The 26,583-nt window shown below is 37.5% G+C and overlaps 2 protein-coding genes and 1 pseudogene across 4 annotated transcripts in view; 2 read left to right on the top strand and 1 right to left on the bottom strand.

The window, feature by feature from the left end:
• Positions 1 to 849: 849 nt before the first annotated feature.
• Positions 850 to 15,374, top strand: LOC107552427 (gastrula zinc finger protein XlCGF57.1-like). 3 transcript variants are annotated; one of them, XM_016234305.1, is made up of 4 exons: positions 850 to 863; positions 1,887 to 2,030; positions 12,697 to 13,670; positions 14,091 to 15,374. In XM_016234305.1, exons 2-4 carry the CDS (start codon positions 1,949 to 1,951, stop codon positions 14,886 to 14,888), a joined length of 1,854 nt encoding a protein of 617 aa, XP_016089791.1. In that variant the 5' UTR covers positions 850 to 863; positions 1,887 to 1,948; the 3' UTR covers positions 14,889 to 15,374. The 3 variants fall into 3 exon arrangements, with proteins under 3 accessions (XP_016089791.1, XP_016089790.1, XP_016089789.1); XM_016234304.1 differs by lacking the exon at positions 850 to 863 and adding an exon at positions 1,135 to 1,200; XM_016234303.1 differs by lacking the exon at positions 850 to 863 and adding an exon at positions 1,240 to 1,323.
• LOC107552435 (uncharacterized) overlaps positions 5,824 to 26,583 on the bottom strand; it is a 21,868-nt gene continuing 1,108 nt past the window's right edge. The window contains exons 3-5 of the mRNA XM_016234318.1: positions 26,148 to 26,277; positions 25,254 to 25,559; positions 5,824 to 5,836 (exon numbers count right to left, since the gene is read on the bottom strand). Of these exons, the coding sequence (XP_016089804.1) occupies positions 25,342 to 25,559; positions 26,148 to 26,277 (348 nt within the window). The 3' untranslated portion in view covers positions 5,824 to 5,836; positions 25,254 to 25,341. The remainder of the gene's footprint in view (positions 5,837 to 25,253; positions 25,560 to 26,147; positions 26,278 to 26,583) is intronic.
• On the top strand, positions 20,504 to 25,119 carry LOC107552410 (uncharacterized; annotated as a pseudogene).

Consider the following 26,583-nt stretch of genomic DNA (forward strand, 5'->3'; position numbering starts at 1 on the left):
CCCACTGTATATATATATATATATATATATATATAAAATCAGTCTTCAAGTATTTTAGTACACTTCAGTATGTTACTCTTATTAAGTAGGGGTCATTTTTTAGGATTCTATACTTAACCTAAGTCTCTGAGAACCTGACAGCTTGTACTTCTGGAGGCTCAAGTTAGGTTGCAGTTCTGGAAAATGGTGGTGCTGGAGACTAAATGGTTCCTGGTGATTTCACAATTCTTCACCTTAATTACAAATTATTTTGCGGTTAACATGCATCTTTTCTTCTCCACATGTTTTTGACTGACCCTGCTGACCCACTGTGCATTTTGCTGTCCAATGGTTATGCATTAACTTTGCAATTTCTAGTATTGTCTTAGTTTTGAATATTTCTCATGGGCATTTAATAATTGTGGGCTTTCAGTCTGAGTTAAATCTCTTTTTTGGCTCATTTTATCTGTAAAAGAAAATCTGCATAATACTTATGCACACCTGAATATAAGACATTTTTCACTCCCAACCTTCACGAATAATTATATATCAATTATATATGATTAAATAAAAGATTAATAGTAGTTATTAAGATTGATGTAGTTTGGAATTGGTAAAATGTGCTTGGAAAAAAATATAATCAGAATATCAACTTGCATAATAATTATGCATGCACTGTATTTTTCCTCTTCTGCTGTCGTGGTAATGCAAGAAATGCTGTGAGTGGTTGTCAAGGCAGTCAATCAGAATTTAGCAGCCTCGTCTCTGATTGGCTGGAATTATGGCATATTGTAACGCTGGGTTGTGTTGAGCACGCGAGCTGTTGGCATTTAGAGGGCATCAAGGGAGCAAGCTAGTGAAACGTTGCACGCGCAAAAGAGAAGGTGTGCACACATTCAAAAACTTATTTTAAATGCAAAATTGATTTTCGTGCGCTCGAAATAATTTTTTCTTTGCGAAACGAACGTTTTCTCCACAAAACTCAGATCGCGTGCGTGCAAAATGCACTTTTGTGCCCTCAAAATATGATCTTTCGCGCGCAGAATTGTGGCAGAGATCTAAGCCTATATTAGGTGCATCTCGAACGAGCTTAATATCAGCGAAGGGAGCAGTGAACACTGCGTAGGGACCCTGTCAATCGGAATGCACCTTAAAATACTTAATTTTTGTGTGGTGCTGTTACGTCATAAGGCTGCGCCTCTCTTCAGCTTGTGAAGAAAGGTTTGTGTTTTTAAGCGTTTAACGTACAGTGTTAAGGTCGATACAAACCCTTCTGTGTAAGTTATAGCTTTTACAAACGATGTTAAGTTTATTACTGAATGTAACACTGCAGTGATTCTAACGGTAATGCACGTATTGTTATTTATTTTTTTGTAAGTAAAGCACATCCGCACATGTTGAACAGATAAATCGCGTCTCATTTCTCTCCATATATCGTGAATCAGTTTAGCGTAAAGAATAATTATATCACTGTGAAGTAGTGATGGAGAAACGAAGCTGAACCAAATGTTTCCCAAAGTGATTCGCTGATTTTAAGCGCTCGAATGGCCGCTTGCTGAAATCACAGTGAGAACACAAACATTAACGTGTAATGACTGGCAGCTTTTACAAACAAACCACAAACGCTGTCGTGAATGTCAAAACGATTAAATGAGATCTACTAATAATTAAGTACCACATATACATTACACATATTTAAAAAGTAGCTTTCAATATAAATAAATAAATGTAAATAAATATGACAAACACATGTTTTGAGTTTTTTATTTTATTTTAATCAGGCCATTATTGTTCTGACTGACTCCTGACTTCTGGTCTAGGGAGGCAATCGAGACGTGGTTCAGAGATTTAGTACTTTGTGTTTATATTTCTTTCTGTTAATAATTCTCATCTTACTCCTCTGACAGAGTGTCCAAACAGCCAGAAAACACCAGGTGAAGTGACTGAAATCTACGATATTGTAAGGAGGATGTTTATTAAAGAGGAGAGCGAAGACATAAAGATTGAAGAAGCATTTAGAGTGAAACACGAAGCGTCTGAGGAACAAACAGGTCAGTTTCTTTCTCAGCGGCGCTCAGTCCTGATTGACCTTTTCAGAAATTAATAGTATTTTTTGAGTGGATTTGTATGACGTGGAGAGGGTTGCCTTGTGTAGACCGACATGTTGAGCAGTGTTGCCAAACCCCTCCCTCAGAAAATCTCTAGAACCACCCTCAAAAGTCTCAATTTTTCACAAAAAGTCGCCAAATATGAAAACAAAGTAAATAGAGTTAAATTTGGTAAAGGAAAGTATATATATATATATATATTTTACAAATGATGACAGTATAAAAAAATATAACACAAAATTCTGAAGTGAAATTAAGAAATGCTTGTGATCTGCAAGCACATCAAACATGATGGAAATGATGGAAAGACACAAAAGACACATAATGTTGGGAATTTGTTTTGCGTGTCACCAAAGTGCATCCCTGTCCTGCTCAAATACAACAGATAAGAGATATTATGATTCTCCAAAAACAAAAACTTTATTCATACAAACTTATTTCAGTCAACACACTCTATTACTACAAAGTAAGTGCAAAATACTGCATCCCAGCACACATGACACAATGATGCACTGTCTCTCTCTCTCAGTATCTGGTTGACATGACTGTGCATGAATTGTCGTATAACTTTTGTGTCCGTGGTTAAAACAAGATGTTCATTTTTTCTCCGCCATCTTGATTGATGCTTATAATGAAATTGTGGTGTGCATCATGGCAGGCGTGGCGTACTGGTGTGTTCTGCGCAGACTCATTGGCATGATTGAGAGCAAACGTAAGAAGGTCACGGGCCTACGGCAGGGTGTGGCCAAGTTAGTTTTATTTAAATATAGCTAAAATAACTCCTTGTCGCAAAAAAAAAAAAGGCCGCAGCTACAATGAGAAAGTAGCTAAATTTGGCCACAAAATCCCCACATTTCTACGAAGGTTCTCGAAGTAGAAAGTTGTTACTATGTAGCAGCTTTTAAAGTCAGTGGGTGAATTTTTTTTCTTCTCTAAAATGTGACTTTTTTTTTCAGACAGTCTATCAATAATCACTCTGGTTAGGGCTACATGAAGTGATTTCCCAGCATTTTTTTGAACACAGAGCAGTTGCAAATGTGAAAGGGTAAACGTAACTATTAAGCTCACCAAAATCTACATTGAGACATTTTTAGTGCTCAAGATATTGGTTTCAGTACAAAAAGTTATGTTAAAATAAAATATTAATCTCACAAAAATATTTAATTTTATTTTAAATGACAAAAGCATTTTAACTAAGATATACATCATTAAATGCAAAAAGTCCGGCTGTGCTTAATGGGTAAATTTTTGTACCCTTTAAGCACATCTCTGTTCCCAATAAGCTCACATCATGTTTTATTAAAAATTCTTGTTTATTTTAAAGTCAAGTCACCTTTATTTATATAGCGCTTTTAACAATACAGATTGTGTCAAAGCAACTGAACAGCATTAATTAGGAAAATAGTGTGTCAATAATGCAAAGTGACAATAGTAAACACAAATTTTTCAGTTAAAGGCAGTTCATCATTGAATTCAGTGATGTCATCATCCAGCTCAGTTCAGTTTAAATAATATCTTTGCAATCATTTGCAATCAAGACAACGATATCGCTAGAAATGAAGCGTCCCCAACTAAGCAAGCCAGAGGCGACAGCGGCAAGGAACCAAAACTCCATCGGTGACAGAATGGAGAAAAAACCTTGGGAGAAACCATGCTCAGTCGGGGGGCCAGTTCTCTTCTGACCAGACAAAACCAGCAGTTCAATTTCAGGCTGCAGCAAAGTCACATTGTGCAGAGGACTCATCTGGTTCCTGTGGTCTTGTCCCGGTAGCCGTCTTAGACAAGGTCTTCACAGGGGATCTGTATCTGGGGCTCATCTAGTTGTCCTGGTCTCCGCTGTCTTTCAGGGCTGTAGAGGTCCTTTCTAGGTGCTGATCCACCATCTGGTCTGAATATGTACTGGATCCAGGTGACTGCAGTGACCATCTGATCTGGATACAGACTGGATCTGGTGGCAACGGTGACCTCGGAATAAGAGAGAAACAGACTAATATTAGTGTAGATGCCATTCTTCTAACGATGTAGCAATCTACATCGGGTGTTATGAGAAGTGTTCCCGGTTTCCGGTTGACCTAATTAATGCAGCCTAAAAATCCTTTAACGGATTTGAATATTAGAAGCGTATTAGTGTGTTATGTGTAAGCCAGGTTAAAGAGATGGGTCTTTAATCTAGATTTAAACTGCAAGAGTAGAACAACTTTTAAACAACCTTTTTAAAGAATCATTTGTTTTTTTTTCTTTTTGAAGGTACAAAGTCAATCACAAAAAAACAACATGAAAATCAAGCAACAAGGCATTCAATTTGATCAGTTATATATTCATAGTGAAGTGTCATTTTAAAGCACACTGCAACCTATATACTAGTCTGCGTTCAGCTAAGTAACACACATTAAAAAATCTAATAAAACAATAAATAATTTCATTCATGGGAATGAACACAGAAACTAGCCTCATGAAGCCTCTTATTAAATGGATGTCAACTTGTCTGTCTTCTCTTCTCTTGAAAATAAATAATCTAGGTCATGTATTAAGGTCATACATATTTTATTATGAACAACTACTATTAACAATATCTATGAAATTATACTTTTTCTTATTGATGTCACACTGAAGCTGTGTGATTTTTATAGTAGTGTACCCTTTAAGCTCACCTTACAATAATGACATCTTTTAAAAATACAGCAGTATAAAACCACAGACCAGCAATAAACTGTAAATTTACCATATTATGGATGTAAAGGTACAAGCCAGTATTGCCTGTGAAGTAATATATTAGTGTAGCACACAATTTTATACAGCTAGTCAGCTAACTGTGTTCTGTAGCATCTGCGCTATGTTGCTTAAACTATCTTTTGGATCTAACTGTAATTATTTCCCAAGTTCCAGGTTATAATATGCAAAAGTTTAAACATTCTCTTAATTTCACAGCAAGTAGTGAAACTTACCCAAAATAAAGGCTTAAACATCTAAAAAATGCACATTTAAGGAGCTCCTTTTGGTGAAAGTTTTTAGACCACTTTCCAAATGGCCGCCAGACAGTGTGAACACACAGAGACTCATATCTCAGTGTGCACTGATCTGATTGACTTGAAATTACAGGAGGTATGTAGTAACAAACACATCAACTGGTTAAGACATCAAGTATGATAATACATTATTTTTTCTTTTTATAATCTGAGCTCAAATATGGAAGTGTGCTTAATGGGTACACGAGCTTAATAGGTACGTTTACCCCTATTTACAACAATTCAATAATAAGAAGTTAATATTGTGGTATAGACACAATATTGTCTGATTTTGCTAAATTGTGTGAACGAAAATATTACCTATAATGCCTGTAATGCAAAATGTTCTTTAATTTTGATTAAATAACTGTTGTGTGTCTCCTAACAATGCAGCACAATACTGTAGGTGTTTCACGTGAAGCAGCACTGCACAGACCGTTCTGTGTTTGACATCAAAGTACTGTGAGAGCGATTAGAGCATTTAAAAATGTTTTGTTTTGATGTCAAATAATTTTGTTAAAGCAGTGTTGCTGTTGTAAAGTTACACAGCTACAGTTGTGTTGCTGGGTTTTAAATCAGGTTTTATTTATTTTTTCTTAGTGTGTATTCACAGCAATTTCACTGGCCACTCGGTTCAAAAGTGGATGAATAGCTACACGTAGGTGTGTGCACTGCCAGAGCTGTGTGAGATCATTACCAAGCTGCTTTTGTATGGGTGGGTAGGGTGTTAAAAAAAATTTTTTCCTCCAGAGGTTTTTAACATTCTAAAATCTCTTTATTCCAAAAATGCTACAAGATAGTCAGTGTATTCAGTATGTGCAATGTATTATAAGTTGCTTCAGAGGTATTGCAAAATTATATACAACAATAATAAAACAGTGCGTTGACAAAAAAAGGAAATGTACTTTTGGTACTTAAGTAAAAGTACAGAAGTACTTGCTTTTGAAAGTACTTAAGTAAAAATCTTTCTTTACAACTTTCACTTGTAATGGAATAATAATTGATTAGCAGTATCTGTACTTTCACTCAAGCAATGGAGTTGTGTACTTTGTCCACCTCTGGTTGCATGTAGGGCTGTGACTGTCACCGTGACAACCGCCACCAGCAATAGTGCACGTGACGTCACACTCTATGAAGCCGAGAACACGCTACACTACTGTCAGGCCAATTATGAATGTAATTTGGTCTTGAGGACGGATCGTGTCCAGTCAGACCGGGTCTGTTCCAGTTGGGCTCAGTCGCTGTTTGCAGTTGGCAGAAAATAATCGCATAGTGTGTGGTGTCCAAAGATTATAATCTTAGAATTCAAGAATGTTGCCAGATTTTTTTTAACGGAGTGTCTATTTACACTAAGTGCAAACAGCCCACCTTGTTGGCAGAGGCTATTTACACTAGCTCCACCCACAAACGTATGATGGGGCTAGTCAACACTATAAAAGACGGCTGTCAATTGTTAGCTCCAGTAGCGTAGATGGTAAAGCGCGTAACTTAGTCTTCTTTTGACGCGATCGACCCGGGTTCAAATCCGCCTTTTGCCAAACTTTTTTTTCTTCTCCCTTTTCAAATCTCATATCACATCGGAAAGGCATTTATTTTCAATAAAAATTAAGGAAATAATCAAAAAGTTGAAAATAAAGTATCGGGTAGGTGTAGGAAGGGCTTTATTGTCCCAATAAGGTGGCATCCATTTAATAATTTAAATTAAAATTATAATTTACACTCAATACGTTATTACTGCATACTGTTTTATAATGTACTATAATACTGAGGTTCAGATAATTGCCACTATTTGCCATAAGTAGTATAAAAGCAGAAAATCCTGCTATTTTAACAGTGTAAATAGAATCTATCTATTTGCACTTAGTGTAAATAGCATATTGTTAAAAAATACTGCTATTTTCACATAGTGTAAATAGCATCCATCACTATTTGCACTTAGTCTAAATAGCCTCTATCGCTACGCCATTGTTACGTATGTTTGTTCGCGCTTGCCTTTAAAATCAACACGTACTGCACATGTCTACATACCTAACACGTACTACGCATGCGCATGACGTCAGCGTCAGAGATTCCCGTTTTGGGTGTTTACATGGAAACGATAACGGTGCCGTTTTCAAAAACTTGCACTTTGAAACCCATTTTCAAAAATATGCGTTTTCAGTCCCCAAAACACAGTTGTCGTGTAAACGAACAGGCAAAACGCATAAAAAGTTTCCAGTTTTTGGCTGAAAATGTTGTTGTGTAAACGGCCCCTTAGTCAGCTTTGACGAAACTCCTCTCAGCTAGCGCGTCTTTTCAAAGTGACTGTAGCCTTGTCACCTGACCTGAATACAATGCGCTGAATGTTTCACTAAAATAGGCTTAACAGCTTCTGTTCACAAACAACAAGGGCACTTGTCGGCATCTGCAGTAAAACGTGAACTCGCGATGCCTTGAGAGTGGACAATACCAGCTTTTTTGACAAAACGTGTTTAGGGTGTGGAGAATAATGCACGGCAGTTTTTTTTTTAAAGTGGTGTTTATCAGTTTTTGCAAATAAATTAATATGTCATATGTAAAATATCAATTGAAAATTTTAGTTTTTTTGTTGCAGAGGAAAAATCTATGTTATGGACGTGACATCTCTCCGTTACTGATGTGACCGTTCTGAAAGCAGAATTTATCCGACTATGGAAATGCGTATAAAATGCTTTTACAGAGACGTCTAGTGGGTTAATAGGGCTAGACCCCCCCCCCCCCAAAGATTTTTTAGTTAAGGAATAGTCGTTTGTTTAAGCCATTATTTAACTAATCACACATTAAATCAATAGACTAATCGATAATAAGCTTCAATATATTCCGTGCTCAATCACATGCATACAGTTTGTCATAAAGCACAGGCAAAAGTAGCCTAATGATTATTAATGTATAGAGAGACTTTTTAAGTATTTATTATTAAACTAATGTTTTCTCCAGTACTGGATGTGGCTTAAGAGTGAAATGAAACCTTCAGCTTACATAAACAGGGAGTATTTAATTTAGTTTTTAATTGGTCTATTTAAAAGTAGACTTTTTAAGCTTTCTATAGACATATTTCTCTTGTAGCCTATGTGAGAGACACGCTGAGTTTTGGTTCTTTTTTTGAGAAGTGCTCCAGTTCACAGAGACAGCACATTCTGTTGGTTTTCATTATTTTACAAAAGCACATTGTTATTATGAATTTACATAAAATCAGTTTCAAACTGATTTTAAGTTGTTTCATTATCAGGAAAAAATGCAAGTGATCGCGCGGGCGCCTCCCTGTCATGCATGCGCATTAATATTCCGCACAAACATTTGAATATGGGTAAAAAATATAGCACATTTATGAGTTAATGCTAGAGTTTGGAATCCACATTAAAATAAATCTTCACCAGTCTACATCTGAGACAGATGCAGTTATAACCTATAAATTGAAGGCTATTTGACATTTTAAAATGATTTAACAGACCAACGCCACTCCAATTTCTTTGATCATTAGTTGTTGATATAAAATGTTTTAATTTTCTTTATAAAATAAGACTGGTCCACGCCCTCCTAAAACGGCTCATTCTAACACGCCCCCACATGTCTACATCACTGTGTGGGAAGATTTGCATAACACTGCCCAAATGTTCATGCAAAGAAAGAAGGCGTAACTTTTATTCTCGCTGTAGTATTGTTATTGCGCTGCCGCCATGTCGTGGAGATGCTGTGTGTTTCGTTGTGAAAGCGAAACTACTTTGTTTTGCCTTCCAAAAGAGGACGATATCCGTTTCGTCATGCCTAGAGCTGATCCGTGCTGGTCGCTGAGGAAATACATCAACTTCACGCTGTGGATCGCCGGATCGGCTTTTCGTCACACGCTTGAGGTATTCGGCCAATCACAACGCACTGGATAGCTGGCCAATCGGAGCACACCTCGCTTTTCAGAACGATGAGCTTTGTAAAAATCATAGAGGGGCATAGAGGAGCAACAATAATGTACATTATGTGGAAAATAATGTTTTTTGAACCTTAAACCGCATAAACACATTGCATTACACCAAATACACAACATAATGTTCTTTTTAGCAACCTCATATGACCCCTTTAAACAGATGGCACTAAGAAAACGTTTTAAAAACTTGCTTATGCATTAAATAACTAAGATTCAATACAGGTTAAGTAAAATATGCTGAATATATAATATATAATACAGGTTAAGTAAAATATGCTGAATATATAATAGGCTATTTGTAACTATTGTACAAATATTTACAAAATAGGACTGCAGGTTCACATTTTGTTTCTGCATTACAAAGTGAAAAAAAGATAACTCCACATGCGCGCCGAACACGCAAAATCTTGCACTCTGCTTGCATGCAGCGCAGATAGTGACGAGAGTTATTTGAAACATAAAATATTTAAATAAGATAATACCGACATTGAACATTGACATATTATATGACATTTAAAAAAAAATAGCCAGTAAATCTCACATCACGTGCTTTCAGATTTACTACACAGAGCCGTAGTTCACTGACAAGCTATGCAATATCGCGTTCATTATCGGCGATGCATGTGATATTGTGTAGCTTGTCAGTGAACTACGGCTCTGTGTAGTAAATGCTGTTTTAAATTATTTGCACAGCCCTAGTTGATAGCTTGCTGAGCCACTTCGACAGGTTGAGAGTTTGGAATCTCCGTTTCAGAGCCGGGATCAGAAGCTTGATCTACCAGAGATAATACCTCATCTATGTCCAGATGAGACATAATTCCGGGAAGGTAGATTGATAGCAGCAAGAGGAAAACTGTAACATAAGCTTTCATAATCGCGCAACGTGCTGAACACTGGCTAGGATACAATATATATGCTTACGTGGATTAGCAAGTACTCCAGATTGGCTGGTGCGGTGGCGTTGAATGGACCAATTAGCGGTTAGTTAGTTTCATGCCTGAACTATGTATTTAAAAAAGTGAAATCACAATCAACCACCCCTTTAAATGAAAAGTCTATAACGTACTTTGGTTAAAATGTCTCAATTGTAGTGTAAAACAACACCCTTTTTACCCTGTCAAATATAACTCTGTTCACAGCAAGCTGTTTTGTTGCATGTCCCTTTAAATGCTAATTAGCTCTGCTCACCCCGCCCCTCTCTTCCTTGGGGTGACAAGCCGTTCTCTTAAGAGAGACTCTTAACTTTAGCTGCATTCATCGTGAAATTTGCTAACTAGCACATTATTAGGAAAGGCGATTTGCAAATATTCATAAAAAAAAAACGTACACACACTTCTGCTGTAGGTGAAGCTGGATCACGAATGATTTGCACGAACATACAGTGGGTACGGAAAGTATTCAGACCCCCTTAAATTTTTCACTCTTTGTTATATTGCAGCCATTTGCTAAAATCATTTAAGTTATTTTTTTTTCCTCAATGTACACACAGCACCCCATATTGACAGAAAAACACAGAATTGTTGACATTTTTGCAGATTTATTAAAAAAGAAAAACTGAAATATCACATGGTCATTTAGGTAGATTGGGGGCACGTTCCCTTCAAAAACAAATGTAATCCACTGCGTCTTCAGCTGCTCAGATGTCGAGAGTAAATGATGACTGCTATGTTCATTAGTACATCAAACAACAAAACACCTCAATCGCTTAGGAGTCATTCTTGTCTACACCTGCTCCAGCGGTGAAACCATGGCGGACTGATGACAGCTCACTCAGGGCGGGTCTAAGGTAAGACACCAGTCCAGTCTGTCCTGAAACGCTACTGTCAATCAAACTATCGTGGGAGGGGCCTGTCTGTGTGACGTCACACAGACAGGCATCTGAGATCGGCTCGATTTGAGAAAGCTGGCGTCGAAACAATGGCGGACTGTTGAAAGCTCACTCAGGGCGGGTCTGTGATAAAACACCAGTGTCAATCAACAATCGTGGGAGTGGACTGGGTATGTGTGATGTCACACAGCCAAGAATCTGAGATCGGCTTGATTTGAGAAAGGGGTTATCATTTATCAGGATTAAAAAAAAAAAAAAACACTGGGTGGATTTTTATCATTAGAGGGTGGTTGTGTACACACACTGCCAAGACAGATTTCAATTCAAACGACAAGTAAAAATTAATTTTGCATCCGATGACCCCTTTAAGAAACGACTAAAAACAAAAATCTCTTCCATTTTTTTTATTTGACCCTCCAACTCTAGCCCTCTATTCTAATTCTATTGTATTTTTGTTTTATTTTTTTATTAAGTACTCTGTATTAAGTTTTCTAACTGCTTGTTTTCTTAAAGGGCTCTAACACTAGCTTTCTCTATTCTTTTTCTGTTCTATTTACTTGTTTTCTTTATATATATATATATATATATATATATATATATATATATATATATATATATATATACACACACACATTACATATAAATATAAACCTTGCTACATGTATTGCGTCAGGCTAACCAAAACTTGTCAGAGCACTTGCGTATTATTGCTCTTTTGTTGGTTTTGATTGCTTCTATTGTCCTCATTTGTAAGTCGCTTTGGATAAAAGCGTCTGCTAAATGACTTAATGTTATGTCATGTAATGTAAATGAATGATCTATGACTTTTTTTCACTTTGACCAAAAATTACCTTCTCTTCTAAGTTTATATCACTCTAAGCATGAAAAAATGCAAGTGATCGCAATGGCGCCTCTGCTGACCCATGGGGGTTAAGCAAATATATTTGTTGCTAATTTGCTTTAGAACAAGCCAAAGTGGCTTCAAATATCTGTAGCCATTTGAAATTAGAGGCACCATTGCATTATAATTATTATTCAAACAAAGATGTTACACACATGTTGCATGAAATGTTTTGATTCAAATAAGATTGTGTAACATTGGGATTTAAATACCTGCACAAAACAAAACTAGCACATGGACTGAATGAAAATGCACATTCATTCACTTATAGAACAGCAGTGATAGAGCATTTTCTCTCTTTACAGCTGAACACAAAGCATCGGTGTGCTTATAAACACTACTTTATATGGCGCTAAAAGAAAACACCATCTAAACTTTCCTGAAGACAGTTCCATTCAGAGATTCCTATTAAACTCCCACCCCCAGTTTATATTTCCTTCCTATATTTCATGCATTGTGAACAAGTTTGCTTTGCCTGCCTATTTTCTTTCTGCTGGCACGTCTGTTCTCTCTTCTTTGTATCCGTATTCATTGCATTCAATCTTTGGCTTGTGTTAACATCCTTTTTACAGATGGATAATATTTCCACACCAATTATATTTTTGGAAGTTGTTGCAATGCAAGTTTGTGTGCTAGTCCAGTGCAGAGATCAGCTAAAACAAAAAAACGACTAGTTCTGATTTATGGCCAGTCGACCGGTGCATCTCAATTTCAAAGCATAGTAGTTATAGGACAGGTGTGTCCTACTCCTGGAGGGCCACTGTCCTGCAAAGTTTATCGCTAACCCCAGTTAAACACAACTGCACTAGTAAATCAATGTCTTCTGGCAACTTAGGAAACTTCCAGGCAGGTGTATAATCCTTGTTGGAGCTAAACTCTTTAAGACCTCCAATAAACTGAGGTTAACTTTAATTTGTTTGTTTGTTTTTTCTCCTTAGACCCAATGGCACTGAAAGAGGAGAGGGAAGTACTCGATGAAATTGATGTGAAAGATCAATATGAGGATCTTCTTGATTTCACAACTGGAGATAAATCTTTTTGTTGTTCACAGTCTGAAAAGTCCTCCACACGAAAAACAGCTCAAAAGAGAGGGGAAAAAAGTGATTTTACTTGTTTTAAGTTTGGACAGAGTTTCAATCAAAAAGTAAAACCTCAAGTCCATTTGAGAACTGGAAAGAGGCATTTCACTTGCCAACAGTGTAGAATAAGATTCACTCTAAAAGGAAGCTGGAACAGGCACATGAGAATTCACACGGGAGAAAAGCCTTACACCTGCCAACGATGTGGAGAAAGTTTTGCTCTACATAGAAACCTTAAATTCCACATGAGAATTCACACTGGGGAGAGCCTTTTTACCTGCAAACAGTGTGGAAGAAGTTTTAACAGAAAAGGAAACCTTATTGTCCACATGAGAATTCACACTGGAGAGAGACCTTTCACCTGCCAACAGTGTGGAAGAAGTTTCAAAAGAAAAGGAAACCTTCATTCCCACATGAGAATTCACGCTGGAGGGAGCCCTTACACCTGCCAACAGTGTGGAATAAGTTTCACTCAGAAAGGAAGCATTAACAGGCACTTGAGAATTCACACTGGAGAAAAGCCTTACACATGCATTCAGTGTGGAAAGAGTTTTGCTCAACTTGTAAACCTTAAAGTCCACGTAAGAATTCACACTGGAGAGAGCCCTTACACATGTCCTCGGTGTGGAAAGAGTTTCGATAAGAATGAAAACCTTAAAGTCCACATGAGAATTCACACTGGAGAGAAGCCTTATTCATGCCTTCAGTGTAGAAAGAGTTTCAATACTCATGGAAGCCTAAAAGTCCACATGAGAGTTCACACCGGAGAGAAGCCTTACTCCTGTCTTCAGTGTGGAAAGAGTTTCAGTAATCAAGGAAACCTTAAAGTCCACATGAGAATTCACACCGGAGAAAAGCCTTACTCATGCCCTCAGTGTGGAAAGAGTTTCACTCAAAAAGTACGCTTTGAAGCCCACATAAGAATTCACACCGGAGAGAAGCCTTTCACCTGCCAACAGTGTGGAAAGAGTTTCAATCAACATCGAACCTTGAAAGACCACATGAGAATTCACACTGGAGAGAAGCCTTTCACCTGCCAACAGTGTGGAAGAAGTTTCACTCAAAAAGGAACCTTTAACAGGCATAGGAGAGTTCACACTGGAGAAAAGCCTTACACCTGCCAACACTGTGGAAAGAGTTTCTGTCAACGTCGAACCATAAAAAACCACATGAGAATTCACACTGGAGAGAAGCCTTTCACCTGCCAACAGTGTGGAAAGAGTTTCTTTCAGCGTCAAACCTTAGAAAACCACTTGAGAGTTCACTCCGGAGAAAAGCCTTACACCTGCCAACATTGTGGAAAGAGTTTCTGTCAACTTCGAACTATAAAACACCACATGAGAGTTCACACTGGAGAAAAGCCTTTCACCTGCCAACAGTGTGGAAAGAATTTCTATCAACATCGATCCTTAAAAGAACACATGATAGTACACACCGGAGAAAGGCCTTTCTCTTGCCAACAGTGTGGAAAGAGTTTCTATCAACATCGAACCTTAAAAAACCACATGAGAGTTCACACTGGAGAAAGCCCTTTAACCTGCAAACAGTGTGGAAAAAGTTTCGATCAACATCAAAACTTAAAAAACCACATGAAAGTTCACACTGGAGAGAAGACTTTCACCTGCCAACAGTGTGGAAGAAGTTTCAACAGAAAAGGAAACCTTAATGTCCACATGAGAATTCATACTGGTGAAAAGCCTTATACATGCCCTCAGTGTGGAAAGTGTTTCACTCAAAAAGTGTGCTTTGAAGCCCACATAAGAATTCACACTGGAGAGAAGCCTTTCACCTGCCAAATGTGTGGAGAGAGTTTCAATCAACATCGAACTTTAAAAGACCACATGAGGGTTCATACCGGAGAAAAGCCGTTCACCTGCCAACAGTGTGGAAAGAGTTTCACTCAAAAAGGAACCTTTAACAGGCATAAGAGAGTTCACACCGGAGAAAAGCCTTACACCTGCCAACAGTGTGGAAAAAGTTTCAGTCAACGTCGAACTTTAAAAGACCACATGAGATTTCACACTGGAGAGAAGCCGTTCAACTGCCAATAGTATGGAAAATGTTTCACCCAAAAAGGAAGTGTTAACAGGTATGAGAATTCACACCAGAGGAAAGGAATATACCTGTCAGCAGTGTTGTGAGTTTTGCTCAACATGGAAACCTTCAAGTCCACATGAGAATTCACACTGAAGAGAGTCTCTTCACTTACCAGTTTCAACTGAAAAGGAATTATTAACCCTTTGGGGTCAGAGGAGGTTTTTGGGCCCTAGTGATGTTTTGACTTGCCCTAACATTTGTGCTTATTTCAGTTTTTAATTGGTGTTTACACTGTATTTAGTGCAAACTGTTACAATAATGTGTGTAGCATGTATGGAAATTTTTTTTTTTTTTTTTTGAGGAAACATTTAAGTGTGGTTAATGGAAAAAAAATATTTTGTGAGTCACTAAAATAAGCCCGTAAATGCATCTTGAACATATTTTAGAGAACTTGATCCTGTAGCCCAGTGTTTCCCAACCGGGGTGCCGTCTGTCGAGAGCACGGGTGCCGTGTAAAAAAAAATATTTTTTAATATTTTTAAATTGCTAAAATGTTCAAAAAAGCATCTATTATATAATATCCATTTCTGATGTCGCCAATAATTATAGATGCACTGAAATTTCGGCTGCTGAAAATTAGTTCACCGCTCAGGTTTCACTTTCACGTGGAATGACGCTCTGCATATTATCCCGCTCTATGCATGTGCATTTCGCTCAGTCGCTCCACTCGTATACCGTTCATGCTCATCGGAACAGCAAAGTCCACTCACAAATCGAGCTGACAGGAAATATCGATGTAGTACAGTATTGTTTCTGTCTGCAATAGCCGTACTGTAACATGGTGTGGTATATGGGAAACTCTGGTAATGCGGCCGTCTCATTCATTGATCTGCTAACCGCTATGTTATGCTCACGTGTTCTGATAATAATAGCTTTCTAGGACTAAACATTATTTGAATAATTGGTAAAAAAAAAAAAAAAAATTCAATATCTTAACCCTACTGTTAGACCTTCCTGAAAAACTAAAAAGCAATTTATTTAATTCGAAGACCTGTCGTTATTTTTTATTTGTGCTATCATTATTGATTTCTTTATTTGTTATTATTTTATTACTGACTGCATACTTGTCATTTTTTATTCAATTCAAAGTTTGAAATCAAGCTATCTCATGCTACTGCACCAAAATTACCACATTGTAAAATAAAAAAAAACACTGAGTGAGCAAACATTTGTGAGATAGCTAGTTATAATGGTAATTAAATAATGTTTACATATGTATAAAATTATATACATTAAAATCTGTCATATAAATTGGTCTCTTCATTAGAAATTAGCCTACTGATTGGCACCATTAATGGACAATTTTTTTTTAATAATATTAAAAATATCTGTATGACATTATATTCTGCAGTTCTTCCCTGTTGTACCGAATATCTATACTTTTCAAATTATCACATCGAAGTTAGAAATTCAAATATTGTGACAATTAATTTTGTAGGGTGCCACAAGTTTGTTAAAATTTCCAAAGGGTGCCGCAACTACAAAAAGGTTGGGAAACACTGCTGTAGCCTATAGTTTTTACTACAAAATGAGGTGAAAATCATCCTGCTCTATAAAGCAATATTCGTTCCCCAAAATGATTCATATAAAACAATATATTGTTTTAAGTATTGTAATAAGCTTTTTTGTGATGTCAGTAATGAAGCTTATTTCACCTCGATCATGTAGAATATCCATCCTGTGTAGATGAACTTACTGATGTTGGTACAATTTAAAAATGCAAACAAACAAATAAATAAATACAAGTTTGAGCAGATATTCGTCAACGCAGTACTTCACTGTAAACACTTGTCTAAACATTCTTAGGGTGCTTTCACACTTGGTTCGATTGCCTGGTCCGAACCAGAGTTCGATAGCTCCCCCTGCCCCCGCTGGACTGTGTTCATATTATTTTATTTGGGTCCGAACCTCGGTTCGGTTGAGTCATCAAGCCAGCAGCTTGATTACTCTGTTGCTTAGTAACGACGACGCAGGAGAAGGCGGCAAAATGCTTAGTTGCTTTCTTCATTTTTATATATTTATGTTTTTGAACCATTGGTTTTGTTTCCAAAGCTTCAGTACATAAACGCACTTACGTCTGTCTTACAAATGTACTACAAATGCTCTAAAGAATGCTAAAGGCAAACAGAAATGAGATGTACAGCTCTCTGCTTACAGCGTGTCACACTCGTCAGGAAAGTGAGTGAAACACACAAACATTTTTATCAAATAATATGTCATTAATAGCGGTTCACTTCCGTGATTTGGTACGATTGCGTTCACATCAGCAGCGAACCGTACCGGAGTTCACATGAACCGAACCCCAGACCACCCTTTTTAAGCAGACTTGGGTACGGTTCGCGGGTTCACAAGTTCACATCATCCAAACGAACCGAACTCTGACGTCGATCGAACCCGGGTGCGCACCAAAAGTGCTAGTGTAAAAGCACACTTAGACTGTGACATTCATCATGTTACAGTATAAACTTTCATATTACATTTGTAGTGCATGCTTATTCCTTAAAATGGGCCTCATTTACCAATTCAATGTAGAGACGAGCACAGATCCAAGGGCACAAATCAACTTACGACAGGGTTCTCTTCATGAAACATTCGTATCCTGCCAATTCCATCGTGCGAATGATCGTACGTTGATAAATGTGGTGGCTGAAAACAATCGTGTGAGTATCACGCCCCTAAAAACACCCCGGTTTAGAAGCCTTACCCCTAGAGTTTACAACATTGAGTCAATCACCTTTATTTATATATCGCTTTATACAAAACAGATTGTGTCAAAGCAGCTTTAGAGTGTCAGAAAAATAATTTGTCAATAATGCAAGAGGACAATAATGAAGAGTAATTTTTCAGTTAAAGTCAATTCATTGATTATTCAGTGATGCCATTATCCAGTTCAGCTCTCTTCCAATAGTGTCTGTGCAATCAGTCAATTGTCCCCAACTAAGCAAGCCAAAGGCAACAGTGGCAAGGAACCAAAACTCCATCGGTGACAGAAATGGAGAAAAAAACAGGCTCAGTCGGGGGGCCAGTTCTCTGGCCAGACGAAACCTGCAGTTTAATTCCATTGTGCAGAGGACTCATCTGGTTCCCGTGGTCTTGGCCCGATGGCCATCTAGTTGACGTGGTCTTCACAGTGGATCTGTTTCTGGGGCTCATCTAGTTGACATGGGGTGGTTCTTTCGGACATGAAAGTATAATGTTATTTTTTGTTTTGGTGTGAATTACTCACTAAGTGCTAAACTGCCAATAATGTAAGCCATGGGGAGACTGTAGACATCTGTGATTCATTGCATTGCATTAATAGAAAGCCAAATATAAAGATTTGTAATACAAAGTATTATAAATACATATGTGATGCAGCCATGCGCACTTACTAGACCGTCTCATTCTAGCGTTTAATGCAGAGGAGGACTCCAGCCTACAAGACTCTGAAGGACTGAACTAGGAAGGACGCAGCCTTCCGTTTGAGAAGCACCCATGGTCTCTGCTGACATTCAGGGCTGTAGAGGTCGTCTCTAGGTGCTGATCTACCATCTGGTCTGGATATGGACTGGATTTGGGTGGCTATGGTGACCTCGGAATAAGACTGAAAGAAAGTAATATTAGCATAGATGCTATTCTTATGATTTAGTGAGTACATTGGGTGTTAATGGGAAGTGTTCCCGGTTCCGGTTGACCTAATTCAGTGTTTCCCAACCACTGTGCCACAGCACACTAGTGTGCTGTGACAGGTTGGGTGTGCCTGGAAAATTATCAAAAACTTCCTTATCTCCATTTCCTTATTATTTTAAATCCGTGCTATTGGTCATTGTCTGTTTGTGGGATTTTACAAATATTTAACCAATGAAAAGCATTCAAAAGAGCTTGTGACTGAACCTCGTAATGCCACTGGATCCACAAATTGTCAGTCAAACCTCATAACTCCACACCGCTTCCATTCAGAATGAAGTGCCGCGACACGCAGTTTGAAGACAGACGTCTACTTTGCAATGCAAGGGTAAATAAAAAAAAACGAATGTTTGAACAAGTACAGTGTTTCCTTTACTCAAGAAATGCTGTCTATAAAGGCTAATGTTTTTGTGTGTTTAAAGAGCAGAGAAGAGTTAGCATTTGCTGTCTAGTTGTAGCCAATACACGTTTGTACATTTTAAATATCATAGCAGTTCATCTTTTATATTGTGATATTTTGGCCAAATGTATTAAACAACAAGAGAACCTGCGTGCTCATATAGCTACAATACACTGCAACTTGCAAACTGATGAAAACGTGACGCTATTAATTTACTGCCGCGGATTAGGCCGTTCAGGTATGGAGCTAATATTATGACAAAACAATTTGAATTTGAATGGTGTTAAATTTGAATTATTGACGAGTGTTATTTAACCAAACTGAATACTATATGGGATTTTAAATCGTTTTGAATTTGATTTTGATTTTAAATTTGAATTTTTTTTAACTTGAGTATTTAACATTTGAAATTTAACACAAATGCTTTTTTTAAGGCAGTTTTATAGACATGTATTTTCAAACAACAGATTTTTTTGTTCTGAATTCTTAGACTGCTGTTAATAAAGAATAACAATTTGGTCCCTCAGTAAATTCTCTTTGCCACCTTGAAGAATTCTCAGTTACTTAAAGTGTAGACGGCCGGGAAGTAAGAAAACACACAGTCAAATGTATCCTCAATACTTCAATTTATTCATAGAAATACAGATATTATATAGGCATATGTCGAGGGGAGTTTCATCCTCTTAACCAATGAGGATATGAATAACATACACATTAAACGGAAAGCTTCTCACTCTTCTTCCCACATATACAATGTGAGGAAAACAGATTGATGCCAAAAATGACACAATCAAATTGCAAACGAGAATAAATTCAATTTCTTTTACAGACAGGAAGAAAAATAAAAGTTCTTACCTGTCTTTTTGAGAAATTCCCGGAAGGACGAGCCCTCATTTGTCAATAAAGAATAACAATTTGGTCCCTTTGTAAATTCTCTTTGCCACCTTGAACTTTTCTCAGTCTCCTTAAAGTGTAAATACGGCCGGGAAGTAAGAAAACACACAGTCAAATGTATCCTCAATACTTCAATTTATTCATAGAAATACAGATATTATATAGGCATATGTCGAGGGGAGTTTCATCCTCTTAACCAATGAGGATATGAATAACATACACGTAGGATCTTTGGCCAAGAACATGTGTTTATATAAAATAGCCACATGTACAGAAAAACATGGACATATTAGGAATAGACTTTTGCGAAGAATGCTGAACTGTCTTCATGGTTTCATCACGAACTCCTTTACCCTTGTAGTCCTAACATTCATGTCCTTATTTGGGACATTTGAACCAAGAGAAGCTAATGTATACATTTAAGCATGCATACTTCGCATATAAGTAAGACATATTTAAAACATAATATCAAAAGAGAGAGATGGATACAGAAGGGGGAATTCAGAGAGAAAGCGTTGTATATATAAGAATGAGAGAGAGGGAGAAAAAGAAGGAGTAAGGCATGTCTGGAATCAACAGAAAGACAGAGAGTTTTTTCTAACAACTGCAAATATCCAGTTTTTAAAAATACAGCTTCAAGTTTTCAAGATGAAGAAGAAATTCGGAACATCAAATTCAGTTTTCTAAAATTCAAAACGCAGAAATTCAGATCGTACAGAAAGTAGGTCAGAGGTCATTCACAGGGAAGAGTAGATGATCTCCGAAAAGTGGAACAAAGCATTTTGGCCAATTAGAGCTGCAGTAGTTTTCTGGCGCGAGCGTGCGGCTCAGAAGGTCGCCATTCTTCTGCCTGATCATGAATCGCCCAGAGGTAAGTGATTTTTAAGCATTTATGGTTTATATTTAAATATTATGCTAGCGTTCCCAGCATGTGAAACATTTGTTTAAGCGGTCTGTGGTGTTTTAAAGTATATTTGGTGTAAAAGTGATTAGCGTGCCACCGTGTCTACACTAGACGCGACTGCGCCGCACCGCAACAGCTTCAAATGACAACGTAGCCGTTGTAAAGAGCTTGGACTATGCCAGAAATAGAACGGGGAATCCGTTTGCTGTTGGAAATTTTTTGCATTCAGTGTAGACACTATCACTGATTATAATCAACGGGTTCTACTGTTTTCTGTCGCGGCACTTCGCACCTCTCGCGTCCAGTCTAGACCAGGTGTAAGCGTCATAACTCCAGAGACGGATTAACGCACGGGCCTACTGGGCACGTACTCCGGGAACTAGGCCAGAGGGGGACCCAGCCGAAAAACCGCTCCTCCCGGAACGCGGTTTCAGCCGTGCCCCCTCAGATTTTTGAGCCAAGTGGATTTTGAATGCAGCTTCCCAAAGACAAAAAAAAAAGAAATAGCCAAATAATAGTTTTTATATTTAATATACGATCACACCAGTGTGATTAGAACATTCATTGCTGCACGTCTGCTAAATTCAAATCTGCGTTTGCTGGATGGCGCTGAGCCAGAGACAGACGCATTTTTACAGTTATGTGCATTATAACCAATCACACACGATTCTGTTGTGCTTATGAATGAAATTATCAATCAGAGGCGTTCAGATGAGTCTTTGCTGAAACGCTGGTGTTCTGCTCTGCGCGCACGCTCGCTACTCTCTGGCGAATTCTCTCATCATAAACAACAAAGTACAGATGTGCATACAATGTAAGAGATTAATTTCACAGTGTGAACAGCTTCAGTGATTATAATTCGAGTTTTTGAGAGTGCTTGAACTCTGGCTAGACTGAAGTTAATGATAATGTTCTTTGATAATGATTGATTCTTTGCTCTCTTTCTGTACAATGAAATAGTTAATTAGTTACTTACAATGTTTTGACTAATTCACGTTAAATACAAAGTCAGTCCTGTTAAAAACTATTTTATGATATGGTTAATTTGTGGTTACCATAGTTAAGTATATAGTTTTTGTTTTTAACTTGTAAAACCATGGTTAATTTTTAAGGGTATGTTAAGCTTAACTGTCAAAAACGTATGTAAATGAAGTTTAAGCGAACAGCACAAAAAGGCTAATGGTGTAAAAACGTGTAACACTTTTCTGTTTTATTTTTTTGTTGTGTGTGTGTGAGTAAATGTGCATATTTGTAATAACTTACAACAATGAGCTACCAAGTGTCAGCTTTGCAAAAGAAGTCCCTCATGAGCATTAACCATTTTGGTCTTGTCATTTATGCACTCCTTTTCCTAAGCTAACTCCTGTCTTTATTTTTACAGGTACAGATACTTCTAGAGCATATATGGGGGAGACTTCGGTCACGTTTGGAGCACGCCCTTTCACGGATGCCTGTGGATGTGGACTTCTTAGAATTTATCTGTGGTCAGGAGTTGGTTTTCCTGAGTGCTGTATCCCCTCAGGTCATCATTCCTGTGGACATATGGGAAGGCTTAACTGGTCTGCATCATGCTATTACTTTAGAGAGGCAAAGAAACGAGACACATGTTGTGACCGCACAATTTGAACAAGGAAATAGTGGACGACCAAAAGCAATCATTGGTCATGAGTATCTTGTCAATTTGCTTGAAATGAACTTACCAGTCAGGTGTATTGCAAGCCTATTGGGGGTATCTGAACGGACTGTACCTAGACGACTGGCAGAGTTCGACCTATCAGTGAGATCACTGTACAGCTCACTAACAGACGATGAGCTAGACACATTAGTGTCAAACATTAAGTCACGAATGCCAAATTCTGGATACAGGATGGTAAAGGGAGCTTTAAAAGCTAAAGGCCACAAGGTACAATATGAGCAAGTGAGGGCATCGCTGCATCGAGTAGATGCACTAGGAGTTTTATCCAGGATGACAGAGCTGGGTTGTGTTGTCCGGAGGACAACCCCAGGGCCCAGGGCCCAGATCTATGATGCACATAGACACCAATCACAAATTGATAAGGTAAGTTTATATCTTGTTGTTACTCAACATATTCATTTTAACAGTATTGTCTTAAGATGGAAACTTGTGTCTGATGTAGCGGTTCTCAAACTCTGGCCCTTGAGGTCTATTTTCCTGCAAAGTTAAGCTCCAACCCTAGTCAAACACATGTGAACAAGCTAATCAAGGTCTTCACTAGGATTACTAGAAAATAATAGGTAGGTGAGTCAATCAAGATTGGAGGTAAACTCTGCTATAGAGTGGATCTCGAGGGCCAGAATTGAGAACACTAATCTAATGCCTTTGGTTTCAGGTATAACATTGTCTTGTTTGGAGGGGTGGATGGCTTTTCACGAAAGGTGATTTTGTTTTTGTTGTACAGTATAACGCAACATTGGAATTGTTAATGTACCAGATAAATAGAACTAACAACGCTATTTCTAATTCTACAGATAATGTACCTGGGCCCTGCCACAAACAATTCAGCATTGACTGCGCTGACCTTCTTCCAAGAGTCTGTGGAAAGATATGGCTTCCCTCTCAGGTAAGTTGTGTTATGGAGTAATAAAGATAAAAGTACACACGTTTGTTTTCACCCAAAAATAAAAACTATCATTATTTACTCACACTCATGTCGTTTCAAACATGTAAGACCTTTGCTCATCTTCGGAACACAAATTAAAATATTGTTGATGAAATCTGAAAAGTCTCTTGACCCTTCATAGACAGCAAGGGTCCTACCACAGTCAAGGCACAAAAACATAGTAAGGACATCGTTAAAATAGTCCATGGACCATTTTAACAATGTCCTTACTACATTTCTGTGCCTTCGCCGTAGTAGTATCCTTGCTGTCTATGGAAGGTCAGAGAGCTCTCGGATTACATCCCAAAATTATCATAATTTGTGTTCCCAAAGGGATTGTGTTCCTTTAAAGGGATACTTCAGCCAAAAATGAAAATTGTCATAATTTACTCGCCCTCATGTCATTCCAAATCTTTTTAGTTCCTTAATGAATCCAGAAAAAAATGATCAGATTCCAAAAAAATATTAAGCAGCACAACCATTTCCAACACTGATAATAACAGAGTATCAAATCAGCATATTAGAATGATTTCTGAAGGATCATGTGACACTGAAGACTGGAGTAATGGCTGGAGAAAATTCAGCTTTGATCACAGAAATAAATTATATTTTAAAGTATATTAAAAAACATTATTTTAAATTGTAATGTTTCACAATATGAGAATTTTATAAAAAATATTTTTTTGTAGCCTCCACTTAATTTTTATTAATGTTCTTCACCAGGAACATTATATTATGCATTATGTTAAGTATTAAAACATTGTAATGACCATAAAGTTGGCCAAGACAGGGTCAGAGGAGACCATGGAGTCGAGAACATGGACATTGCACATTTAATGTTCACAGTTCGTGGGACAGGGAGAAGCAGTTTCATTTCAGGAAAAAGTGTCCACAATCAAAGGTATGTAAAGAAAGTATTGTGTAGCAGACATATCTTCTATGTAACCTTATGCTTTATTCTCCAAATGCTTGTTTGAACCAACTTATTGCTTAGGAATTATCTTGTGATGCTTTATGTTGTAGAATAGAACGACTGTGGAGAGATGTGTGGACTGCCGTGACCAGTGTGTGTACTATGTACTACACTATCTTGAGGAAGCCAACTACCTTCATACTGCAGACCAAACACGTCTCTTCTGTTGCCACTACACATTCCTACTAAGGCTACAAGATGATCTAAATCTTTTCCGATGGGTGGGATAATCACCCTTTGAGAACAAAACACAACATGTCTCCAAACCAGCTCTGGGAATTGGGTCAAATTTATTATCCAGTTGATGATCCCCAAGATGAAGAGGTATTATTGTTCATGCAAATTTACAGCCATGTTTAAATTTTTTTTTTTAGAAATATTACAGGGGTTGTGAGAATTAATGTTCCTTCACTGACATTTAAACACTTAATTAGCATTGTAGTACTCGTATAAATGTAGTATTTGGAACTATTACAGGAACTGAGATTGTATACCATTTATACAGAAATGTTGTTCTTTGTTTACCTAGGAACTGAACATTGCTGATATTGATTGGGAAAGCAGTGGATTGCCTCCTGATGAAAGTGTTGGTGTTAATGTTCCTACTGTAGAATGTCAACTTGCAGCACTGAAGGATACAGGGGATCCAAGATCACCATCACAATTCCACGGGATAGACATTTATACGGCTGCAATGCAGTTTTGCCAGTCACGACACATTAAGTAGACACATGAAGTGCTGGAACTGAATAAATTTATTTGATGAAAAATATATATATATTTTTTTTCCCCCCAAGAACTGTTTCATTAAGCTAAATTGCTCTGTTGAAAACTATTGCATAGTGGTTTACTAAAACTGACCAACAAGTTCAAACAACACAGGACAAACTGTGGTACTGTAACTTAATTTATACATGGTGTCTGTATTACTGTATTCAATTTCACATAACTATGAAAGCCCAAAACCAATCTCAGACGTGCCAGTGCACTTAAGGAGCTCGTCCTTAAAATGGCTGAAATCCATGTAATGACTTGGTAATCGTAGCATGTTGAAGCAAGTGGAGGACTTTGGCATGTCAGCAGTAACAACTTCCACTACCATCTTTCTGTCTGGCACTTCCCACCCCAGCCAAAATTTCACCAAGTCTTTAAGGTCAGAGCTGGATGCTAGATAAAGCGGGGAAAAAAACATTTACATTTCAATCATGGGCAGGTCAAAGAAGAAGAAAAAATAAAAAGTTTCCTATTTGAGAAATAGAGTAGTGGAAGTATGATGGCAAAACACCACCCTCTGGTTCCCACAAGACTTTCCTATGGGCTTTTAAGATGAGTTTCTTCAATTTATGAGTAAAATAAATTCTGTATTAAACATAACTCGACAATCCTTTGATGTTTTGTTCTGCAGCGTAAACACACATCCCAGACATTAAAAGCATATATTTTCAAAAATTAACAAATGCTTCACAACTCATGATTTGTGGGTGAGTGTGTGCAGTTTACATTGTAGAAAATAATATCAAAGTATTGTCAAGTTACATTTATCACAGGCTTTATTTTTACTCATAATTGATAAAACACCATGGGAAAATCTTGGAGGAACCAGTGGTGAAATCATTTTTCAGTTTCTGATGTCATCCCTACCACCACTCCATGATTTAGTCCAGGTCATCAAACATGCCCAGTGTTGTAAAATCCAGCAAACTGTATCAAGTACATTTCATACAGACCTAATAAAAAAAATGTAAAGATTTATACCTGTCTCAATGAAGTGACGCAAATACCCTGAGATGCGACATCTATCTTCTAGTGAACAATCGTGGTCGTTGTCATCATCATCATCATCCACACTGCTATCAGAGGGCCAGCAGATACAGGGAAGCAGCATCTGGAAACAATTATACATTTCTATTGCAACAGTACTATATGCACATCACTTTATAACCAAATTAAACTTACCAAAGGGGTGAGTGAATTTTCACATTCCCTCTGAAAGACATCCACATCTTTCCTTTCAGTCAGCAGTGGCCACGCTCTGGTTTCTTTGAGTCCTTTACGTATTTGTTTCACCTGCCGTAATCTCCTTCCAATGACCTATTGTATTGCATATATTAGATTATTAGGTTACATGAATACAATTAATATTATAGTACACCAATGCTTAAGTTTGAAGGTTAATTAAACAAAAGAAAAA

The sequence above is a fragment of the Sinocyclocheilus grahami genome, unplaced genomic scaffold (genome assembly GCF_001515645.1).
Source record: "Sinocyclocheilus grahami isolate Dianchi unplaced genomic scaffold, SAMN03320097.WGS_v1.1 scaffold450.1, whole genome shotgun sequence".
Classification (NCBI taxonomy): domain Eukaryota; kingdom Metazoa; phylum Chordata; class Actinopteri; order Cypriniformes; family Cyprinidae; genus Sinocyclocheilus; species Sinocyclocheilus grahami.

Excerpts from the sequence above, each read along its gene's own strand:
- LOC107552427 (XM_016234305.1), top strand. The coding sequence starts at position 1,949 with ATGTTTATTAAAGAGGAGAGCGAAGACATAAAGATTGAAGAAGCATTT. Across the intron at positions 2,031-12,696 it reads AGCGTCTGAGGAACAAACAG|ACCCAATGGCACTGAAAGAG; the intron begins GTCAGTTTCTTT and ends TTTTCTCCTTAG. Across the intron at positions 13,671-14,090 it reads AAGGAAACCTTAAAGTCCAC|TTGAGAGTTCACTCCGGAGA; the intron begins ATGAGAATTCAC and ends TTAGAAAACCAC.